This window comes from Manacus vitellinus, unplaced genomic scaffold (genome assembly GCF_001715985.3).
Source record: "Manacus vitellinus isolate BGI_N305 unplaced genomic scaffold, ASM171598v3 scaffold_1_pilon, whole genome shotgun sequence".
Classification (NCBI taxonomy): Eukaryota; Metazoa; Chordata; class Aves; order Passeriformes; family Pipridae; genus Manacus; species Manacus vitellinus.
In genome coordinates, this window is record NW_021939396.1 from 41,466,165 (window position 1) to 41,486,373 (window position 20,209).

At 38.7% G+C, this 20,209-nt stretch overlaps 1 protein-coding gene and 2 non-coding genes across 3 annotated transcripts in view; 2 read left to right on the forward strand and 1 right to left on the reverse strand.

Moving 5' to 3' along the window:
- Positions 1–1,585: 1,585 nt before the first annotated feature.
- Positions 1,586–1,658, forward strand: TRNAA-AGC. Its single transcript has one exon. It is a non-coding gene; the product is annotated as a tRNA-Ala (tRNA).
- A 391-nt stretch (positions 1,659–2,049) lies between these two features.
- Positions 2,050–2,122, forward strand: TRNAA-AGC. Its single transcript has one exon. It is a non-coding gene; the product is annotated as a tRNA-Ala (tRNA).
- Positions 2,123–9,229: 7,107 nt separating this feature from the next.
- The window catches only part of MCM4 (minichromosome maintenance complex component 4), a 12,147-nt gene continuing 1,167 nt past the window's right edge, over positions 9,230–20,209 (reverse strand). Inside the window, exons 2-15 of the mRNA XM_029959375.1 lie at positions 19,344–19,507; positions 19,158–19,256; positions 18,918–19,013; positions 18,740–18,835; positions 18,167–18,305; positions 17,506–17,726; positions 16,862–16,982; positions 15,176–15,435; positions 13,071–13,436; positions 12,740–12,867; positions 11,198–11,405; positions 10,420–10,648; positions 10,180–10,313; positions 9,230–9,809 (exon numbers count right to left, since the gene is read on the reverse strand). Of these exons, the coding sequence (XP_029815235.1) occupies positions 9,717–9,809; positions 10,180–10,313; positions 10,420–10,648; positions 11,198–11,405; positions 12,740–12,867; positions 13,071–13,436; positions 15,176–15,435; positions 16,862–16,982; positions 17,506–17,726; positions 18,167–18,305; positions 18,740–18,835; positions 18,918–19,013; positions 19,158–19,256; positions 19,344–19,507 (2,354 nt within the window). The 3' untranslated portion in view covers positions 9,230–9,716. The remainder of the gene's footprint in view (positions 9,810–10,179; positions 10,314–10,419; positions 10,649–11,197; positions 11,406–12,739; positions 12,868–13,070; positions 13,437–15,175; positions 15,436–16,861; positions 16,983–17,505; positions 17,727–18,166; positions 18,306–18,739; positions 18,836–18,917; positions 19,014–19,157; positions 19,257–19,343; positions 19,508–20,209) is intronic.

Below are 20,209 nucleotides of genomic sequence, written 5' to 3' on the forward strand. Positions count from 1 at the left end.
ATGGGGTTACTAAGAACATTTCAGAAATATAAAAATTAACGTCTAGTCATACTAACTGATTTTTCAGTAAGAAGCATGTTGGTAAAGCTCTATTCCCAGGTTATTAAATTAAAGAATGCTTTCTGGATTTAAAGAACAAAAATGTAGTTTACAGTGAGAGTGGATACACTGATATACTCTGTTTAAATGCAGAGGAGTAAGTTCTGCTAGTAAACTAAAGTCTGTGCAGTAATCCCACAATACATGTGCTTGTGGTTTTCTCTAATGGATTTAACTTACTGGATGACAGCATCCAGTGAGAAGAAAATAAATTATGAAACTGAGCATCAGCTACTTACAACTTCTCTGAAGTAAGGTAGTAATTCAAATCTGTCACAATTTAGATTCAGGCCAAGAGGTGCAACTAAAACTAATCAGTATTGCTGCAAACATTCTCCTAGAAGTTAAATATTCTCCTGCCTTACTTCAGTCTTTGCACAACAAAAAATAAAAACTTGCTTTTAATATTTCTTGCAGTGTCTTGTTACTGACTTTATCTACCTTACTTGAGTAAACTTGAGGGGGAAAGCAAATAATGCAAAAGCAGTTTCAGTACTTCTCACAGGCATGTACATATCTTAGGCTCATTGATGGCCCACTGCACGTCTGTGGCTGGGATCTCTCCCATGTCATGTTTCACAAGGTTAAGCTCTGTGTGAAGTTTTCTTTATCTACCCTGTACAGTTTGAGTCATTATGAAAATGGCAGATTGCATCTCCCTGTTTTTCACCACCACATGTCACTCTGCTGCCACTGAAAAGGCCTAAAGCTTCACCCATTCAGCTCAAAGAAAAACAGTTTATTTAATGCCAAAATCAGATCAAGGTGAGGAAAGACCTTTGCAATAGTACTATTTTCAGTGATTAGAATGTGCATTTCATGTAATTCACAGCCAAGATCACGTTGTGATCTTGAATTTGTTGTGATTACTCCTAAGTTTTTATGTAAAATGGTGAGTAAAACATTCAGATTTCTTAACTTCCTTACCTACTATGTCTGAAAATAACCTGACTTTCTTAATTCTATTTAAAAAATTTTCTTAGGGTATTTCAGCTGTGAAGGCTTTGTGTCCCATGTGCTTTCATTTAACACAGATCACTTCAGTGCATCTCTTTCTCAATACTAATGTAAACTGATACAAGCTAATTTAATCAGGTTTGAGTTTTGCTTTCTAGACGGTCTTAGGGGATATCAGGGCAAAATGCAAGTTGTGTGTTATCTTCAAGCTGCTCCACTGCATTGTCTGTGATGTGACTTCCCTCAATGTGGAAGGATAAATCTAGTGCGAGTTGGGTGGCACTGAAAGGCTGCAGGGCATGAGTTTGTCGTGCAAGTTAGCATGAAGTGCCTCGTCGCGTTACTCTGCCTTATCAAATTGCTTTTTCTGTCATCTTGGCCAAAAACATAGGTAAGCTCAAGGTAGAGTGGTGGTTAGGTGCTCTGAATGGCTGCCCCGGGGTTACTACTCCTCGTAAAGAAGCAGCAGCGGAGGGCAGTTTGTAGCCATTAAAGTCTATAGTTACAAGGTCGGGGCGGGTTGCGACGGGGGGAATTAGCTCAAATGGTAGAGCGCTCGCTTAGCATGCGAGAGGTAGCGGGATCGATGCCCGCATTCTCCACTCGTAATTTTGTTTGCAGAGGGCGTAAAACCGCTTCACCTACGAATATTAAAAAAAAAACCCCCACACTTTTATAGCGAGAAAACCAAATGTCAGAACGTACTATCTTTCATAAGTGGCAAGTAAGCCCCCTTTTTTTTTTAATATATACACACCTGGAAACATGTCTTTCGTGCTTTGCCTTGGTTTCTCACTAGTGGATTTGGAAATGCTAAATGAGTCATTGCAAACTTATTATTTGACACTTGTTTTGGAATCGCCGTTGAATGTGTTTTCGTTTGTGAATAGAGAGGCCAGAGCGAGAGAGAAAACTGCATTGTACCCCTGGAACAGCAGTTTCAGATTCGCGCTGAGGATCAGGGCCCTGTGGTCCCGATTTCCCCCACGGGGCGGGGAATTAGCTCAAATGGTAGAGCGCTCGCTTAGCATGCGAGAGGTAGCGGGATCGATGCCCGCATTCTCCAATGCTTTTATTAACCTGGAATTGTTGCACCCAGACGTAGAAATTACCAAACAAAATGTGTACCCAGCTCGGCGAAACGACAGTTTTGTTTCTAAACGGAGTAAAATTCACGTCTTTCCTTCTTCCTTCCCTTCCTCTGCGTGCTTTACTACCAAAATCAGGCTTGTAAAACTGTGTATGTCAATTCTGTTGTGACTGTTGACTCTTCCGGGAGATTATAAGTAAAATTTAGCAGGAAGAGAATTCTGCAGTATAACATTTTCACAGGCTTTATGAAAAACAATGTGTCGTGGTTTAACCCTAGCCAGCCACCAAGCCCCACGCAGCTGCTCGCTCACTCCACCAGGGGGCTTGGGGAGAGAATCGGAAGGGTAAAAGCCAGAAAACTCGTGGGTTGAGATAAAGACAGCTTGATAGAGAAATCAAAAGCCTTGCACACAAGCAAAGCAAAACAAGGAATTAATTCACTGCTTCTCGTGGGCAGGCAGGTGTTCAGCCATCTCCAGGAGAGCAGAGCGCTATCATGTATAATGTTTCCTTGGGAAGATGGATGCCATCACTGCAAACGTTCCCCCTTTCCTCCTTCTTCCCACTTTATATACTGAGCATGATGTCATATGGTACGGAATATCCATTTGGTCGGTTTGGGTCCCCTGCCCCAGCTGTGTCTCCTCCCAGCCTCCCATGCAGCCCCAACTTCCTTGCCAGTGTGGCAGTACAAAAGCAGAAAAGGCCTTGGTGTGAGCACCACTCAACAAAACCAAAAACGTCTATGTTGTCAACCCTGTGATTTCTTATCAACTGTTGTAAGAAGTGTGGACAAAGGTCATTTAGACGTCTGTCTCAGGATAATCTAATGATGAGTCTTTTCAGAGGTAAAAAAAGATTCACCATCTTTTTACAATGGCCACTGGGTATATTCCGAGATCACTTCAAATAAGTGAATAGAGTAATTATTTTTTTTCCTCTTCATGAAGTGAAGGCAGGGTACAGTTTGGAATATTTCTCAGTAACATCCACCTTCAAGTTTTGCTGAAACAGTTATGCAAGGATTCTAACCTGCTCATTACACTTGAAATAGACCATATAAAGCTGCTTTGTACAGCTGAGGAAGGTCAACATAGCATTGTACTTTTCTATTAAAAAATCACCAATACCACGCACTTGGGAATATTATCCCAGGGGAAATAGCTTACCTATTGGGGTTATTCTCATATATGCAGTTTAAACAGTGTTGAGCTTGCTTAGCTTTCTGATCAGCTTGGAGCTTCTCTTTTCAATTTTTGAGAGGACATCAAGAACAATAAGGAGGTATTTAGGTGAATTTCTACAGCTAGCCCCTGTATTGCTGAAAAGCTGGATCATGCCCAGAACAAAGTTTACTTCGTATTCATTTGTTTATATTGATTTTGGTTTGGATGGAGTGTTTATGTGTCATATAGATATCGTGAGACTCTTCTAACAAGGGTCACTGAGGCAAATACTTTTTTAAAATGGCAGAAACTATGTGATGCTGGTATTTAGGTCTTATACAGTGGTGGAACTTGAGTGGAACTGTCAACCAAGCAGATGTTGACAGGACTATTTACAAAGATACTGTAAGGAGATGCCCAGAAAGGGAAAAAAAAAATCTGTCTATATAAATGTTCTTTGAGCTTTATTGTTACCAAGTGCAAGCTTAAGAGCTTGTTCTCTGCATTCCGAAAGATAGACTAAGAACTAGCTGGATGATGGAGGCACCTCCCATTTCTTCATTTTCCCACCCACACATACATGTACAGAAAAGCAAAGATCACATACTGTGTGACTAAAACTGAGACAAGGACATAAATACCAATGCAGGTAGCCAGCCTAACCTTACTATATATTTGGAGCTCAGCTCACTTGATGGACATTTTGTACATGGATATGTAGGCTCAATTCTCTCTTAATTCTCTCTGGCTTTAAATAATGGATGTAGTAACATGCACTTATATTCTGGAATGGTATTTGCATTCTCCTGGTTCAAGTCAGGATCTGGTGCTGCTGGAAAAGACTGGTGACTGGAAAAAAATGGCTAAGAACTAGAACCAGGAAGAAAATATTCCCTGGCTTCCAATTCAGTAAGCTTGTGCCAACCATTTCTTCATTGGTGAGTGGTCTGTTGTGGTTACGACTTTGGGGATTGGGGGAAGAAATTACATTTGAGTACTACAGCACTGGGCACTATGAAAGACTATTAGAAGGAAAAACAGCTTTTTAGTATCTCTAAGAATTGGACAGCTGAAGTCAGAAAACAACGTGCACCGGAACTGTACTAAAGTCAACTTCTTAAAATGGAGAGAGGGTAAAAGCTCCTCTACTTCTAACATTTCTTTTAGGGGCCATTAGATATACTCTCTGATCTATCTTCCACATAAGAAAGTTTAGTAGCTTTCATACACCAAGTTATTTGTATTTTTAAGAGTTTAGATACTATTTGACCTAGTTATCTTCAATAAACAAGGCTACCAAAGACTGCATCACTTTTGCTTCAGAGCTAGGAAAGGTTTTAATTATTAGAGGAAACCTCTAATATCAAGCGTTTGATACTCGGTCAACAGTGACAAAGAGGTCTTAGGTAGATGCATAGGAAATCTGATACAAATTGGTCAGTAAGTTGCACCAATTAAAAGCCTGCTTCACGCTAGAAAGAAGTTTGTATGATAATAGTTAAGAAATAGTTGCACCACAAAACCCAATCAAAAATATGGGAGGTTTTTAATCGTGTTTATAAAAGAAACAATTTAACCTGAAGATGTAGCAAGACTACCAAAACAGTTTATACAGGCGTTACAGTAGTTCCCCGGTGTGATTTGCGCTCACGAAATATGGTAAATGGAACTCTATGCTTCATTAGAAAAGAGCCTCACATTCAGGAAAAGCAGTCCAAACCTAATCCTACCCTATCGAGTTGAAATGTGGGGCATGATCAGGAATCACTGAACAAACCAAGTGAGTATTTTCTCTGCAATCAAAATATAGGACACAGAAAGCTTTAGGGTTCTGCAGAATAATTACACAGCAATTACATAAATATAATTAGTAGGTCTTCTGCTCAGATTTCATGAATTACTATTTTTCATTGTAGCAAATACAATGCTCTTATTTTCCTTATTGGAAATTTGGAGTCCAAAGATGCCAGTCACAAGGGGATTCTGGGAGTGCTTATTGCATAGACAAACTGCATTCTCAAAGCCTTACAACCCACAAGTAACTAAGTTTTTTGGTTTTGAGAATTAAATAGTTCAAGCTGGTGTCAGGCTGCCTATAAACATTGTCATAACGTGGCCATGCAAACCTGAGAATTAGGTGACAGCTTCCATATTGACTGTCAGTTTACCTCACAGATGATGAATTCCATGCTTTTAAAGTAAATTATAAATGTATTTTTGCAAGACTACATGTGATCTTGCTGAGCCAGAAAAAAAATGCAAAATGCTTATTTTCTTCAGTCCATATTGCTGTATCCAGACAGCAAGTTACAAAGCAGCTCTAGTTATAAAATTAGATAAATACAGTGCGAAAGTGGGATAGAATCACTTCCCTGACCAGGTATTTGACATGCAGTCTTCAGTGCACTTTCCTGAGATTCCTGAGATTTTCTTCTCCTGAGATTCCTGAAGTCCTAGGTAGCCTTCTAGGAAGATAATACTGCAATTCCAAAGTGGCTACCAAAAATAAGACTGAAGTTTGATGAGGCTGAACATGGTCTTATGGATTACACTATCTCAGTTACGATGTGCATGTGATAACCTTATCAGGTGTTTATCACTTAGATGACATCTGTTCCTGAAGTGCCTAACAAAACTAGGGATGACTAGCATTGAGTCACTTTCCAGTCAAATCTGTGCTTGCAGAGAAATGAAATACCAGCTTTGAAACCAGTAACAGTGGTAGCAAATGACATTCTTCAGTTTTATCTTGTACTGGTCACTTCGACTGGTTCTTTTGGAGCCAGTCCAGTTTAATATGTTTATCCATCATCTGGATGAGGGGATCAAGTGCATGCTCGGTCAGTTCGCAGACAACACCAAATTGGGCAGGAGTGTGGATCTGCTGGAGAGCAGAAAGGCTGTGCAGAGGGATCTTGACAGGCTGGATCAATGGGCCAAGGTCAATGGTATGAGGTTCAACCAGGTCAAGTGCCAGCTCCTTGCACTTGAGTCACAACAAGCCCAGGCAGCACTATGGGCTGGGGAAAGAGCAGCTGGAAAGCTGCCTATCACAAAAGGACCTCTGGGTTCTGTCTGACAGCCATCTGAACATGAACCAGCAGTGTGCCCAGGTGGTCAAGAAGGCCAATGGCATCCTGGCCTGCATCAGCAATAGTGTGGCCAGCAGGACCAGGGCAGTGATTGTTTCCCTATACTGTGCACTGGTGAGGCTGCACCTCATTTCAGTTCTGGGCCCCTCACTATAAGAGGGACATTGAGGTGCTGGAGCATGTCCAGAGAAGGGCAGTGGAGCTAGAGAAGAGTCTGGAGCATAAATCCTACGAGGAGCAGCTGAGGGAGCTGGGGTTGTTTAGCCTGGAGAAAAGAGGGGAGACCATATTGGCCTCTACCACCTACCTGAAAGGAGGTTGTAGTAAGGTGAGGATCAGCCTCTTCTCCCAGGCAACTAGCAATAGGACAAGAGGAAATGGCCTCAACTTGCAACAGAGGAGGTTCAAGTTGGATATTAGGAAAAATTTCTACACTGAAAGAGTGGTTAAGCATTGGAACAGGCTCTAGGGAACTGGTGGGAGTCACCATCTGTGGAATTGTTCAAACAAACTTTACAATATGGTTTAGTGGGCAGGGTGGAATTAGGTCAAAGGTTAGGTGTTACGGTCTTGGAGGTCTTTTCCAACCCTTGTGGCTTTATAATTCTCAAAGTGACTTACTACAAATAACTTCTGCCAGAAGGTTTATAACTTTTTTTAATACCTTTTGTAGAATGTGTAAGACTTTAATGCCTTTCTTATATGTTGTTTCTGGTGTTAAGAATATCAAGTTTCTGGCAGGAGTGCTTTCCCCTGGTTGCATATTCCAGTCTTTAAATGACTTGAGATTTTTAAATAAGCTTAATTATAACTACTAAAAGTATAGGGTAAATACAGCAGTAAATTATGATACAGAGTTTAACACTATTGCATAAAGTAAGGACACTCAGTTTAAGTAAATTTCATTTTCCTTTTGCTTTGTGTACATTTCAAATTAGGATATGGATGTTTAAGATCTTGTAATTGTTTTTTTTTTTCAGGAAAAGACTATTTACAAATATTTCCATTCTATCTACCTAATTACAGAGTGACACTTGAAGTCCTTGATTATTAAAAAAACCCAACTAAACAAAAACCCACTACAGACAAAATAAATCAACTCTAGCAACTACTATACACAGGCTTTAAGAGCCATCTAGTGGGATTATTCTGCAAGTAACCCTGTAAACACTGAATAGAGCAATTCCTAATGAGCATTTTACTTAAAAAATAAGAGGCAACCAAAAAACCAATCAAATTATTAGAATATGGTGAATTAAGAGTCACGTTAACTCAAAAGGGAGCTGAAATTTGTTTTACACACAACACTTCTTTCCATTTCCCATAACACTTGATTGTGGCTACACAATTCAATATGCATTAAAAATTTGCAAGTAGATGAACAACCAATTTGTGTCTTACAGTAATAGTTTCCATATTGACAGACAATTTTAAGGAATGTTGCTGATGTAGTCAGATGCATTATATTTATTTTTTTTAAACACCATATCAACTTTCTTCAGCTCAAAAACATGTTTAAGAAACTTTGTTGGTGCTGTTTTGTCTGACAAGAAAAGGCACCAGGTAGTTCAGAAGGACAGTCTTATAGCTTATGAGAGTAGAAAAACAGGGAAGAGAAAGATTTATGAACTGAGGTAGTACTTTAGGGACCAGTGTCAATGAAAAAAGTATGCAAGTGATGTTTTCAAAAAGTAAAAAGCTTAGAACTGTATCAGTCTCACCTAAAAGACAGATAGTAACTGCGAACTAAAGATTTGGTACAATGGGGAAGGAAGGAAGACATCATTAGACTGTTGTATTCTAAGCAAAATACATAAATAACATAGCAGAGAGGAAAATAAGATCTCACAAGGCAAGTGCCACTAGAGTATTTATGATCCTGGAATTTAAGGGAGTTTGGAATTTTGTTTCACAGACGTCTTTTGAAGAGAAGTGTCAAGCTCCTGGGATCTAAGCTTACTTGTATCAAACTTTTAAGACTTGAGTCAGGGAACCTAGACTTCCTCTACAGAAAAGCACAAGAAGAACTACATCCTTCCAGTCCCTAAAACCCAGGAAGATGAGGTGATAGTGACTTGCATACTAATAAACAAGACGGGGGAGAGATGGCTGTGGATTAACTTGATCATTCCAACATATGCTGTATTTTTACTGTAGGTTAGACTGTTTCTTTCTTCTACTAAAAAGCAAATCAGTGAAAATTCAACTAAAGGTAAACAGTATCTTGATCAAATAATGAGCCAGCAGTAAGGAAAAATTGGTTTTAAGGGCCCCTCCTTTTTTGGGGAAAATTGCTTCCATTCTGTTAGAAGCAGTAGCACAGAACACAGGAATAACAGAGCTAAGTGAGCTGGTGAAATGAGCCTGGTGTTGTCTGTACCAAAGTGAATTTGGGAACTCCTGCTAATGCAGCTGTGAAAATAGCAGCTACTGATGTGCAATAGCTGAGAGAATCTACCCTGGATACGGTGTGGCAAGATTTTCCAGTCATGCTACTGGACCTTGTTCTTTCAGAACTGATCATATACCATTACACCAAAGGTGGGCATCCAAATTTATCCAGTCATACTTCAAATTGAAGCAAGGAAATGTGGTTTCAGGTAGAATCTGCCTTTTTTACATTGAGGATACTTCCACAGTACACTCAAGTCAAACAAAGCAAACAAAAAAACCAAACAAAACCACAAACAAACAAAAAAGGAAAAAAGCAAAGCTCCTTTTATGCTGTCACAAAGAACTTCTGAAAAATTTGAGAATTCTAGACTGAAAAGTGCTCAGCACAGGATATGCTAATTTTTACTTGAAATAAATGCTAAAGAGCCCTTTTAAGTCAAATAACTTTATTTCAGATTACAGCAATACTAATAGTCAAACTATTTACTAAAAAGTCACTTAGAGGAATTTTTACAATTCAATTGGACATACACGCAACATGGTTATAGCACGTTCTAAAAAACCTCATAAAAACACATAGCACTTGACATATTAGTAATTACATTTAGCTAAAATGTAAATAGCATTATTCAGATGAGGATTTTTTCGGTCCTCAGGTCCTCTGTCATCTTGAAATGACAGAAGTGCCACTTAATCGTCACTACACTTGTCATAGCAAATGATAGCCCTAATCTTGAAAATTTTGCAGACTGGCAATATAGTAAGGCAAAGTAAAGCCATGACAGTTGGCTGGCAAGGAAAGGCTATGCCTGTCATAGCAAATGATAGTCCCAATCTCAAAGATCTTGCAGACTGACACTATCTTAAGTAAGGCGAAGTAGAAGTCGTGACAGCAGCCTTCCACAGATAGGTTAACTCACAGCAGTCTCACAGTCTTTCCAGTCACAGTCAAGAAGTCATCATCAGCCAAGGCACGAAGTGCTTCTTCAAACATTTCCTTCGTGACAGCCTTGAAGAAAAGAAGTAAATCAAATCAAATAAAGATGGGGTAATATTTCAAAGACAGTAAAAATTCCTTACTTTCTACCAATTTTCTTTTATTTTCTTTTCTTAAATTTTTATTTGTTCTTTTTGCAATTGGAAACCTGACCTGGAACCCTGAAGCTGAGTTTGCTAATTCAGAAGCCAGAATAAACTTAAGATAAATATTTGAGTTGAATTTGCTGTATCTGTAGAAGAACTGGCTTTCTAGTCACGCGGACAGAAAAAGTTCATGTTTCCCTTTCCCTCCATAATGTGATTTGAGGACAAGAATGTTCACTTGGAAAAACATGCTTTTAAAAATTAATGAAAAGGTAAAAACAAAGCAGGAAACTTACTGTATCAGACTGGGCTCGGAGATCATCGAAAAGCTGTTGGTACTTCAAAGACGGTGATTTACCCTTGGACTGGATAAGCTTCCTTAAGGCTTGAGCCAATTCCTCTTTCCGCTTACGAGCTGTTGCACTCATTCCTTATAAAAGGAAAGAAAATGCCTTTTAGTAATCAACTGAGGACAGGTTAAGTTACATTCTAAAAATTACAAAAGCCCAGTAACAGCCCACTGTGAAAACACAAACCTGTAGTGAGAATGGATATGTCCACAATTCCAGTCCTTGGATCAGTAGCAGACTGTTTCAGTGCTTCCCGATGGAGGCGTCTTGCTTCTTCTACATCAATTGTTTCAACTTTCTCTGAAAAGCGCACCTTGGCGTGCGCCTCTGCCAGCCGGATCAGGGACTCAAGCTGTCGAGGATATGCAGAAACCATTCCCCTGCCACTACCAATCTTCCTCATGTCCACGTATGCCTGAAAAGGAGACAGTTGTTAAATACTTCAGTAAATCTTGTTATATTCAGTCTTTTTCAGAGTCCACTTCATCTCACACCTCTTATTTCAGAACATGAACAATTCTGGTAACCCATTCCAAGTCCTGCATTTCTGCTCATGCACCTTCACAATTCTTCTGTAGTGACAGATAACCACATCACGTTACTTCTTTCTGTTATAAAGCAATTAGGCCATGGTAACAAATCAAGTTTTGAATCACTTTTAAGAATGTAGGACTAGTCTTACATAGCAGTACTTCTGTCTGTAATGACACATTTATTTTTTTTTTCAGTAGAATTTAATGCGTTTTATGTGATGGAACCAAACCCAACACCTCTGAAAGCTAAACATGAGAGTGCAGAATGAGTTCTAATCTGATCCCTTTTTCCTTTTAAATGCTGTTGGATTTCAAAAACTTTTCAGGATCTTACAGAAAAGTTGTATGTAGATTAAGAGTATACACGCTACAGAATTTCACTTCTGACCAGTCAGGAAAGACTCTGAACATTCTATTAGCAACTCCTTTACCTCAATAAGGGCTTGGCTTGCTTCTTCACTTAATCTGGGATTTACATAACTACGAGCATATGCGATGTAATCCCTCAATATTGCCATATCCATGTATTCCTCCTCCATCTTCTCTTCGCTTTGGTAGTACAGTGAAACCAAATGGCGAGCAAGACGTCTGTCATAAGCTTCATCACGTGGATCCAACATCAAAAAGATCAAGTCAAATCTGAATGGGATAAGTAACCAGCATTAGTGTGCAGACCTTTTTGTCATTTAGGTAACTTGGTTTTTACAGGGGTTGACTTAACAAATACAGGTAGGAGTTACCAGATTCCTAATTCCTTCTCTAAATAAAAGCTGTTCTATTAAACTGAAAAGAAAATTTTCCATGAATTCTCAAAGTATAGAACAGCACAATGGATTTGCTTTCATCTTAAGGACTTGAAATTTTTAAAGTGAGGTACATTCCGAAAAATTCAGATTCCATGTTCAAGGCTGACAGTTTTATTTTCTTAAAAACAAACCCACACACCAAAAAAGTACCCCTGCCACAAGCAAAAAATCCCCCCACATAACAAATGCACGGAACGAACTGCTACTAAAGAAACTGTCCTGAAAGGCAGCAGCAAAGATGGCACGTACCTAATTATTTTATGCATATAAAACCCCCTAAGTAAATAAATAATGTATAAATAAAAAAGCACTTGTAGTTTAGTCCTGAAGAAAATGGTTTATAATTCTGCAAACAATATATTCAACTAGCCTCAACTATAAGCAGACATGAATAATGTATTTTTAGCCAGCCAATCATTTATTTTTGTAAGATTAAATCCAGTAAGAGGTGGAATTGAGATGCTGCTCAAGCCTAGTTTCATCCAGTACATCTGCACTAAGGTACCATCTGTTGTTAAGTGGTTAAATTAAATAGCTCTTAATTGAAATCTAAGCCGTGTGTACTCGGGATATCCCGTATACTATCAGTGTACTTCAAATTTGCAGTCAGTGTGGGAATTCCTAACAAGATAAAATTGCAGAACATAGTTAAAGTTTCTGTCAGCAGACACTAAATATGGCTCCAGCATCTATGCCCAAATGACTAGCTAGCATTGCCACTTCCCCAGCTAAGTTTACAGAGCAGTATGAAGCAGGCACAGATCTTCAGATTCTACCACCTCTGCTGCAACTTCCCTGATCATCAGTGTTTCACTTTAAAAGCTTTATGAAGCTAAGAAAAGCATCCTGAGTTTTTGTGGAAGTTATCAATACCTTAAGATTCAGAACAGCTCTTTTCTAGGAGATGATTATGAAACAATATAGAATTAAAGAGAGAGATCCTACAGATCTTCTCACCCCTGATGTTCAAAGTCAGCATGCAAAGACCAAAAAGCAGTTCCCTGGTCATACAGAAGCTGTAAGAATAGCATTTAAAATAGGTGTTACAAAAGTTTTCCACTATGCTGCAAGCAACAGAGTTGTTCTGTTCTACTATATTTAACCATTTTCACAAGAGGAAGTAAAACATCTCCTAAAAATGAGACATGCAAGGCAGGAGTTCAGTACCTTGACAACAGTGTATGAGGAAGCTGAATGTTTTCAATAGTAGTCTTTTTTGGATTCCACTGTGATTCTATAGGGTTAGCTGCTGCCAGGATAGACGTACGGGCGTTCAGTTGGCAAATAATTCCAGCCTGTCAAAATGAAAAAACACTTCTGAAACCAGCTGCATCTATGTGCCACCAAAACCTTTTTCCCCCCAACTTCATGAGATCACCAATGTTCTTCGATGGGTTCTGCAGTAAAAAACTGCACTGCAAAAACCTTTGAGTAAAGCAAGAGCAAAAGCCTCTAGGGATACTTCAGTCTGCTCTGAAAGAGTTAAACAAATATTTACCTTTGCAATGGAGAGTGTCTGTTGTTCCATTACTTCATGTAGAACTGATCTTGTGCTTTCACTCATTTTGTCAAACTCATCGATGCAGCAAATGCCATTGTCACTAAGGACTAGAGCACCTGTCTGAAGAACCAGTTGCCGTGTTTCTGGATCCTTCATCACATATGCAGTAAGACCAACTGCACTTGAGCCTTTGCCAGAAGTATACTGGCCTCGAGGAACCAAGTTATACACATACTGGAGCAGCTGTGATTTGCTAGTACCAGGATCACCACAGAGAAGAATGTTGATCTCTGCACGAAAATTGCCTCTTCCTGTGTGAGTAAAATCCTTTCTTGATCCCCCAAAAAGCTGAAGCAGGATACCCTATAAAAATCAAAACATCATGTCTTGGATTTGCTCTGTTAGCTATTCAACTGTTCAACTGAAACATCTAATAAACCAAAATAGTACTAAAATTACCACAACTCAGACATGAAACGAAACACTTGAAACTGGTTTTAGATATCTTTTAAAAGGGTTCATTCTTTATAGACATCCTCAATTCCAGTTCATTGCAAACATATAGTTAAACTGCTAGGTCCTACAAACTCAGCTTCTAATTGAAGTCTGAAATTAGATTAGTTCCAAATCTGTTCCAAAATTTAGGTAATCAAAAAATCTGACAAAAAATTCTGCTGACAATACAAAAGGAAGAATAGACTATTGTTTTCCCTAAGGCTATGTTTAATCTAGGACCAAAGTACTATTTCAAATCATTAGAAAAGTTCCATTTATCATTTTCTTTCCAGGCAAACTGCTTTACTGCATTCACAACATTAGAGTTCTTTTCTTGCTCATAAAGGTGTAGTCTAAGGTCTCTTATTTCATTGGACTTTACCAACACTTCCTCCTTTATATTTCCTAAAGTAAGCTTATACTTCCAGTGTTAGTAAAGAAATTAAAGTAACTACCTTCCAGTATTTTGAAAGTATAAATACATGCTTGTAATTTTATTAGCCAGAATTATCAAGAAGGATTTGTTTTTTCCTTTTCAACTTTACTAGATTAAAATTTCACAATTTCCCAGTATTCATTCTGCATTTTTTTTTCCTCTAACAGGATATATATGCTAGAAAGTCAATGAAAAGAAGTACTAATCAGTGACAATGATGGCTGGAAACAGCAAGGAAAACCATACACTATTTCATTTAAAGCCTCTGCACAACTTCTTACAGCAGAGAAACCCTGTGGAGGCATGGAATGAGCATTAGTTCTGTTCTCATTCACTTAAAGCAACTTGAAGCAGTCAGTAAAACATGATCAGTAATTATAAAGAACCTTCAGGTTGCAACTTAAAGAATCTCCCTTGATGAAGGTCCTCAGCTTTCCTCAACTCCACCAGTCACTAGACTTGATGTGCCTTATTAGTGTGTCAAGAAGGTATCAACAAATGGAATAATCATTACTGTATTTCCATTCCAGCAGAAAATTATAGTATGGTTTTGAATTCAACTTTCAGAAACCTGTTAACTATGGTAATGTATAAATCTATAAAAAAATCCCAAAGAAATATACTTGAAAAGGATTGTTTGATGCCTGATAATGCCTTGAGACCTGCTACTAATTGCAGTGTTTGCAATGATGTTGTAGTACCTCAGTTGAACACTTTATCAGAACAGTCCATTCTTGGATACATCTAAGTAAATGTTTTGATACCCCGTAATTCAATCAAATGTCATTTTAAAGCTAGTGTTCTCTTGTGAGCAAGCACTTACTATGTTACAGCTACTTATTTTTCTTTGATCGTCAGTAATCTGAACATTTATGAAATCTCCAAGATGCATCCTGCAGTTAAGTTTTCCCCATTCTGTTGCCTTCCTACCTTTTCGATACCTTTCCTCTAATTAGCACTCCTTAATACCATGGAAAGAATTAAAATACACTTAGAATCAACCTCTAATCCTGACAAGACCATAATGTTTTAAGACTGCTCAAGATAACAGTTTTTTTTAATTTTTAAGCTTCAGGGTATTTTTAGAACAAACAATAATTACAAATATACTCACATACAAAATACTGACATACAAATGCATGTCCTACAAGAGAAAAATAAATTCTTTTACCTTTTTGATATCTTCATGCTCATAGATACTTGGAGCCAATGCTAAAGAAAGTCTCTCGTATATGTCTGCTTTTTTAGAAAGCTCTTTGAGAATTTTCACACGTTCCTCTGTAAACATTTTTTGCTCCGTTTCCTCGTCGACACCATGCAGGCGTTTTGAATCTGTCTTGCGATAGTGTATGACATCAATGTGGGTCTTATACACAGACTGTACACTGCTGACACGGGGATTAACTCGAATTGGGACTGCCCGGTAGATACCTAAAACAAATTTTAATCGCAGCATTAGATATGGAGAAATGTGATAATCCTGACCCCAACAAATTTTATAAGTTCCCTTGAAGAGTACAGGTTTTCAAAACAGCCTAAATACTTTGGTCAGTTTATTTCTCAGTATAAGTCATACAGAAGGTAATGGAACATATATAAGTCATCTAGACCCTGTATTTGCAGGTACATGTATGTGTTTAACATTCATACCAAAAGTGTTCTCAACAATAAAAACACTTAAGCATTTTTTGAAAGAAAATTAAGGCTTGATGCATTCAAAATTCCTGTTCCAGTGTCTAGTCAGCCTTTCCCCTGTTTTGAAGGGTTTTTTAGCAGCTTTCTAATACATCTCGAGCAGCTAGCAGTACAGCAGTTCTTTTAAAGCAAAGTGGTTTATAAAATGTGGTTGCAGTATCACAAGACCTACTCTACATTATCACTCTCCTGACTGCAGACACTATTTAAGATACTGCCTATTCTTCAACTACAGTTTCAGAATGTCTGAATCATCAAGGTCAGACAAGCTGGAGACTGTCTAATACAACCATGGACTCAAACTGGAGTCAGCTGGAACAGGTGCCAAAGGCTGTGTCCAGTCAGATTTTCGGTTCCTTTAAGGATGGAGACTCCACACAGCCTCTCTAGGCAACATGTGCCAGGGTGTGACCACCCGAATAGTAAAAAAGTTCTTATTTTTAACTTTTTTAACTGGAATTTCCTGTATTTCACCTTGTGCCCTCTGCATGCCACTGGGCATCACTAAGAAGAGTGTGGCTTTGCCTTCTTGACACTACCATCCCCCCACCCACACCAATCAGGTACTTAAAAACACACTGCTAAAATCCCTGAGCCTTCTGTTCTCCAGGCTGAGCAGTCCCAGCTTTCTCAGCCTTTCCGTGTATGACAGAGGTTCCTGTCATGATCACAGCCCTTTGCGAATTCACTCCTGTATGTTCATGTCTCCCTTGCACTAGGAGACCCTACAGCTGGACCCAGTACTCCCCCAACCTGCTGACAATACTCCTAATGCAGCCCAGGAGGCTCTTGGGACCACAGCCATGTGGTCTATCAAGCACTGCTTCCTTCCAGTTTTGCTTCTGTCTACAAGTTTGCTGATGGTGCACCACAACACTGTCCCAGTTAGAAAAAGTTTCCAGGATTATTACTCTATCACCTTCCCCAGAGGTCAAGATGAGGCTGACTGACTTGCAGTTCCCCAGGTCTCCTCCTTACTCTAGAGAGTGACATTGGCTTTTTTCCAGGATCTCAGCCAGTCATCATGACTTTTCAAAGATTGAGTGGCCTTACAAAGAAAGTATCCAGCTCCCAGCTCTTGCAGGTGCATCCCATCAGGTCCCTTTAGAGATAGTTATGATCAGTGAAAAAGAAGGATGCAAATACTCAAACCAGATTTTACCTGTGACATTAACTCTGTCACCTGGCTGCACTTTATCAACAAGGTCATTGTGAGCAAACAGCACAACTGTATGTGGGGTCTGCCCAGCTGGCATATCTTCAGGAGACTCCTGCAGTTTGATCTAGCAAAAGAAAAAGAAAAACCACTTAAGTTTCAGTTTCAAAAACCCGAAGCTTTTCCACAGAGCAGACCAAAGATTTTTGTATTAGCACAGTCTTCAGCATCATTTGAATGAGGAACATTGCTGAAGAACAACATATCCCCACCCAAACCGCAAAACTGATTACTGATTAAAAGACATGATGAAAATGAGAATTCTGCTGATTGCTGGTGTGGCTAAAATGCTGTTACATACAAGGCTCATCTAGTCTAGATAAAAAAGGACATACTATATATAAAAGGGCTTCCATGTACAAACATTAAGAAGTGTACATACTTCATTTCATCCTTTTAATGCATTTCTTCTCCAAAGCAGATTTACCATTTCACTAAGTTTTTTCACCCACTTTCATGTTCCAAAACACTTCCGCTTTCCAAAACATTCAGTCACAAGATACATAATTCATACTACTGATGATTTTAGGAGGGTGGAGGAGAAAAAAAAATAAAAACTGTTTCATTTAGCCACTACTAAGCCAACATACCATCTGTTTGTCAGAGAACATGGATCGATTGTGAATCAATGCCATACTGTGCGTTGTGTTACAGTTCTTGCACACTGATGGTTCAGCAATCCTGCCACGATCGATTTCTACTCTGGTGGTGAAAGCGCAAACCTGGCATTTAAAGAATGCTTCCTGCATCTCAGGAATTAACTGAGAGCTTCTGATGACCATGCCACTGATGGTGATGAGTTGATCAATGTCTACAAAATTATAGAGACTCTTGTCATGACTTCGTACTCCTAAAATTTAAATAACCTTCAAAATTTCATGTTAGATTAGTTTTTAGACAGGAGGTAGACATTCAGTTAGCTACTTGTATTTTGTTTCAGAAAAAGCAAAAAGAATCATAAATGCATAGTACAAATATACAGGAGTATTTACACAAAAGAAAGAATTCTTTGCAGTCGCAGAACTAAGAACTTGAGTAGCTGATGATAGGAAAGATTCCCTTTATGAATAGATCATTCTGCATATGGGCTCTAAAGTATTTGTTTCTGAAACAGACATATGAACAGAAGACACTGGTCTGCATGGACCACAAGTAGTTTTATATGGTGTTAATGTAATTCTAGGCTAGCATTCATTAAGAATATATAAATCTTTTAAGATCCTTTTCTGACATGGTAAGCAAAGAGTTTACCTTCAGGGTTTAGACTTCTCATATTCCTAGTCTTCAATGCATTATATGGCCTTACTTGAATTTGATGTTCTAGTATTGAATCAGGGTAACGATCAAAAAATATCTCATTGGCAGCCATGTCAAATGTTGGGATAACTTCCTGTATAAAATTGTTAAAAACAGTTAAGCTTACAAATTAAAAAAAAATAATCACAGAGTGAAGTAATTTTGCATAAAGCATTTAATGTGCTGCTGATCAGCCACAAATTACTAAAAAGTTACGCCATCTGAGCATTTTCCTATGTAACAGAAAACTTGCTGTTCAGATTTATTCATTTACTTCAGTATTGCAAGGGGAAGGAGGGAAGCACAAGACTAGATATTGCAGATCACTGGTTAACTTTGCATGCATGAGGCACCCACTGTATCCATGATCAACTACTATGATACGAGACATTTTATATTAAGTAAAATAAAGAAGCCACTGAGATGGCACCGAACATACAAAGTACACATTGCATTTAAACAAACATATTAAGTCCCAAAAATATGAAAGGGCCACTTGAAAGCCAGAAAACAAGTGCACTACTTCACCTGAGGGTAGCAGATCAGTTGCCTGTAGAGATTTTCATCAAATGATCTTAGATGATCACAGTTTACGTTCAGGAATGGTTCCCCAACAATATTAATCTACAAGGGAGTTTAGAAATCTTTAGCTCAATGGTATGCAAGACTGAAAAAGAAAAGTTAGATTTCAGTGCCTTACAAGTACCTCTTGAAGTCGCTGCATATAGCGTGGCTCATTAAGATCCAAGCCAATGTCTTCATCCTCTTTATCTAGTGGATCGATAAAGCGCTGAAGAAATCTCTAAATGTTAGGGGTAACAGGGAGATAGATAGGAAAGATAAGCAGAATAAGTAGTACAAACGCTTACTTTGTATCAGATTCAACTAATATTTAAGTCAAACTAGCTTCTTATTAAAAAAAAAGAAAAGCAGGTTGTTAACCTACCTGGAATTTTTCTTTGCATGAGGCTACATTAACATCGGTTCCCCAAATAACAAGCCTTTGTCCAAGAGATTGCTTGGTTGCCACTATATCCTCAGCCAGCTGCATGGAAACAAATTGAGCATACGCAAATACGGGTACGTCTTTAAAAAGAAGTTGTCAGATACAAGATCTGAGACATATACCTACCCCGTCCGAGTGTAAATCAACTTGTCTGGCTTTACGGGCAGACCCAAGATCTGGCCTCTGCCTAACGGGAGTTCCTCGGACACCGCTTCGTGGAGTACCCTCTACCCTGGAGCTGGGTGTGCCGTAAGTCAAAGGGGAACTGATATCGAAGTCAAGAGGAATAGCTATAAAGGGAAGTGTTTTGTAATGATTATTAAGACATTTTACACTGAGAGAAGACTAAAATTCAGCCTCTGCATTTGTCTCATAGTTCTTTTAAGTCTGCTGTCATAAAGTGAGTGGCATCAATTCCAGTGTTTTGTCAAAACAATAAAGGCGTTGCAAGTCTATCTAGAACTTCTCTTTGCATTAACATCTCAAAGATCCCAAGTGCTAGTAAAGCTTCACTAGAAAACTTTTGAGCAGTACTGCAATTTAAAACTACATTGGTGTTCAAGCACAAAAACATACAGTATTTTAGATGAAACACATTTTTCAGTATTTTGGAGGCTGTAAAGCAAGTGACACAATTAAAAGCTACTGGAATTGAAAACGATCCTATATATAAAAGCAAGTAAAGCTTTTTATGGCTAGCAACCTACTTCTTTCTGCAGTAATAGCTTTATTACTTCTAGAAATACATGAGAGAAAAAAATTAAGGTATAATACTCCCATGATAACTGGAAGCTACAATAGCGATCTGCACCCCTGACGCTGACTGAGCTTCTGTAGTGTCTAATACGCTAAAGTCAAATGAGAAACTTCAGACAACACTAATTTTCTCCTCAAGTATTTTCCAGCCAGGTCCATTCTGTGTACCAGCTCGCCACAGAGCAGCGCAGGCAGCTCCCAGGCTGCATCACGGCGGCCAGCCCAGCCCCGGAGCG